The sequence below is a fragment of the Pinus tabuliformis genome, chromosome X (assembly GCF_031772625.1).
Source record: "Pinus tabuliformis cultivar Carrire ecotype Pingquan chromosome X, CPIR1, whole genome shotgun sequence".
NCBI classification, from domain to species: Eukaryota; Viridiplantae; Streptophyta; class Pinopsida; order Pinales; family Pinaceae; genus Pinus; species Pinus tabuliformis.
The window spans coordinates 33,912,453-33,915,955 of NC_142308.1; the positions used below are offsets into that span (position 1 = coordinate 33,912,453).

The 3,503-nt window shown below is 45.2% G+C and overlaps 1 protein-coding gene across 1 annotated transcript; it reads right to left on the reverse strand.

Annotated features, from left to right (window-relative positions):
- Positions 1-2,269: 2,269 nt before the first annotated feature.
- Positions 2,270-3,082, reverse strand: LOC149138194 (uncharacterized). The gene has a single exon (XM_089450278.1). It carries the CDS (start codon positions 3,080-3,082, stop codon positions 2,270-2,272), a length of 813 nt encoding a protein of 270 aa, XP_089306404.1.
- Positions 3,083-3,503: the final 421 nt, after the last annotated feature.

Sequence of the window (3,503 nt, forward strand, 5' to 3'; positions counted from 1 at the left end):
ATGGGAAGTTCCATATCCCTGCCCAGGGAGCAGGATTGGGAGGAACGTGGGGGCGCTCTAAAAACTTGGAGTATCCCTGCTTGACAGTGTAACCTGAACGACTTTTCCCCCAGCCTCTCGCGTCCTTCCTGTTTGCGTGGATAGGGGCCAGCCCGTGTAGATGGGCTCTGAACGCTGTCCATTCATTTTGCAGTTCGCTGGGCACCGATAATTGTTTCCAACCCGTCCAAGAGTCCTCTGTCCACAACGAGATGTCCCACAGAGTGTGGACGTGAGCTGCATCCAACCAGTTTCTTAGCGCTGCAAAATTTCCGGCTTCTTCCAGAGGAGAGCGATCCATGATTCTGTCATTCCATAACTGTATTCTCTTTCCGTTTCCAGGTATCCAATGAGCGTGGTTTTTTATCATCGGCGCTATTCTATTGATGAAGCTGCTGAAGTGCGTTCTGAGCGAATTTTTTGGGTGATCTAAGCACCTGAGCCTTGAACCTCTAAAGTATTTCCTCCATAATGCAATCTGAGCCCAGTTTGGTTTAGGAGCGATTATTTTCCATACTAATTTGGCTCCCATAGCTAGATTTTGAGCCTTCAGGTCTTTGAGGTTCAGTCCTCCTTCAAGATATGGTTTTGTGACTGTTTCCCAACTAATTAGAGAGAATCTCTTGTCATTTTGCTTGCCTCCTTTCCAGAAAAAATGCCTGATTAATTCTTCCATCTTCTTTATAATTCCCACAGGTGCCAGGAGGACAACAAATTTGAAGATCGGAAGACTGCTGAGAACTGCCTTGATGAGTACTGCTTTGCCGGCGATGTTAAGCCAAGAGGATCCCCAGGCTTGCATCTTTGCTTTGAATTTGTCTAAGAGAGGAGCCCAGTCTTTGCTTGACGCCCTCTTATTGAAGATTGGCAGCCCAAGATATTTGAAAGAGGACCAAATAGTGGAGGCTGCAAATCCCAGACATCTAGCTATGGAATTTGCAGTGGAAGCAGGGATATTCCAACAAAATATTTGACATTTCCCCTTGTTTAGCTCACTGCCTGAGGTCTTACAGAAGTCATCCAAAACTGCTTTGAAGTTGATAGCTGATTGTGGAGTTGCAGCTCCCAGAAGAAGGGTATCATCCGCAAAAAGGGCATGGTTGATGCGCTTCACCCCTCTTGCAATGCACAACCTGGTGATAGCATGATCTTGCTGCTTTTTATTCAAATAGAAACTAAGAACAGAAGCCTGAATGACGAAAAGGAGGGGTGAAAGAGGGCACCCCTGCCTCAGTCCTCTAGAGGCTTTGAAAAATTCAGCGGCCCTTCCATTCACCAGAGGAGCAATCCAAGGCTCCGAAATACATGCTTTTATCCACTTTATAAAGCCTTTCCTGAATCCCATTTTAAACATTACATCAAACAAAAAACTATGACTAACACAATCAAAGGAATTAGCTAGATCTAGTTTGATGACCATACCTTTTTCCTTTCGATGTTGGCTGGAATGGATTGCCTCCTGGACCAACACGAAATTGTCCACTAGTTGCCTGCCTTTGATGAATCCCCCTTGGTTGTCCGGGATGATTTTGGGGAGGAATATTTTCAGCCTGTTTGCTATCACTTTGGTGATCACTTTGTACCCAATGTTGCATAGTGAAATTGGACGAAATCTGCTGAAGGTGTTTGCCCCTTTTTCCTTAGGGATGAGGGCGAGAAATGCCGAATTTGTGCAGCCTCCAATCTTCTGACAGTCCTGTGATTTCTGAATCATTTTGAGGAATTCCTTCTCAATTATCTGCCAACAAGTTTGTAAGAATCTTGGAGTGAAACCGTCCGGGCCCGGGGCTTTATCCGGGTCCATGGCGAATAGAGCCTCCTTGGTTTCTTTGAGCGTGATTTTGCTTTCTAGAACCTGATTTATTTTGGAGGTGATGAGCTTAGGGACAACATCTAGAAGGCTGTTATTTTGGTCTGCTCTGATATCTTCCCTGTACAGCTTCTCAAAATGCTCTGAGGCTGCCTTTTTTATGTTTGCAAAGTCCCTTAGGACACTGCTTTCTTCTTTTATTTCTATGATGGAGTTCCGACCTTTCCTAGCTTGAGCTTGTTTGTGAAAAAAGGAGGAATTCCTGTCTCCAGCTTTAAGCCAAAGACTTCTAGATTTGAGCCTCCAGTACTCTTATTCATCCATGCATACTTTGTGGAAGTTTTGCTGAAGTTTGGCCTCCTTTTCCAGATCTTCTTTTGAAATTTCAGCTGTTTCAAGTTGAAGATTTTGCCTTTCTAGTTATAATTGAATTTTTTTCCTTTCCTCAGCTGGATTGGGCAAGGTCTTGGCCCAATTTTTTAGCATGGCTTTCACTCTTCTGAGTTTTTCCTCCCACACAAAGAAGGCAGAACCCTTGACTGGGTTTTTCCAGCAGTCTCTGACCTTATCCATGAAGTCCGCCTCCCTGATCCAGAGAGAGCTGAATCTGAATGGGATAGGCCCCAGATCTTTAGTGGTCAGCAATTCCAAGCTGATAGGCTTGTGGTCTGATGTACTGCTGTGCAGGATGCACGATCTAGCTTCTAATCCAATGAGTAGGAAGGAACTTTGCACCAAGAAACGGTCCAGTCTTGCAGCTATGTGTCCTGGTCCAGCCCTTTTGTTTGACCACGTGTACTTGCCGGTGGTTGGCTTGATATCAATCAGATCCCAATCCTGCATGAGATCCTCTACTGTTTCTCTTGCCGGGTCTCTGACAATACTGCCTCCTCTCTTTTCTGATGGCAGGAGGGTGAGGTTGAAATCTCCTGCAATGATGATGTTCCCCAAATCTTCCAGATCTGCCAGGTTTTTGATGGAGTCCCAGCATAGCTTCTTTTCACCTGCATTATTAGGAGCATATACATTGACCAGACTAATAATTTCTTTAGATTCTAAGTGCTGCAACTTTAACAATATCCAATGAGTATTCAGGGACTTAGAGATGAGGGAGAACTTATTTGGATTCCAGAGCGACCCAAGTCCTCCTGAAGCTCCCCGGGCCGAGGTTGCATGCGCTCCGTCTTTTTTCCAAAACTTTCTACTTGCTTGGAGGAAGGTTGATTCCTCCATTTTAGTCTCCTGGATGAGGAGGATATCCGGGGTTTCCTGCCTTATCAGACTTCTCATCGCCTCTTCCTTGGCTTTGGATCCCATTCCCCTACAATTCCAGGAGACTATCTTCATTATTTACTTTTGCTGTGGTGAGCTCCTTTGGAGCCTTGGGTTTGCATCTTCTTCGTCTTCGGAGTTTTTTCTAGGAGTTTCTCTAGCGTAGGCTGGCTGCCCTGGAGCTTGTCTTTGTATGTTTCTTGCTCCCTTTTTTCTTTTGTTGACATTCGTCCTCTTGTAGATCTTCTGGGGGTGGACTGCGATTCCCCTATTTCCCCTTCTTCCTCCGATTCCTCGGATTCTTGGGTTTCCTCCTCGTCCTCTGACATCTTACCTTTGGATCTCTCTGGTTCACTTTTAGATTTAGGCAGAGAGACTTCTT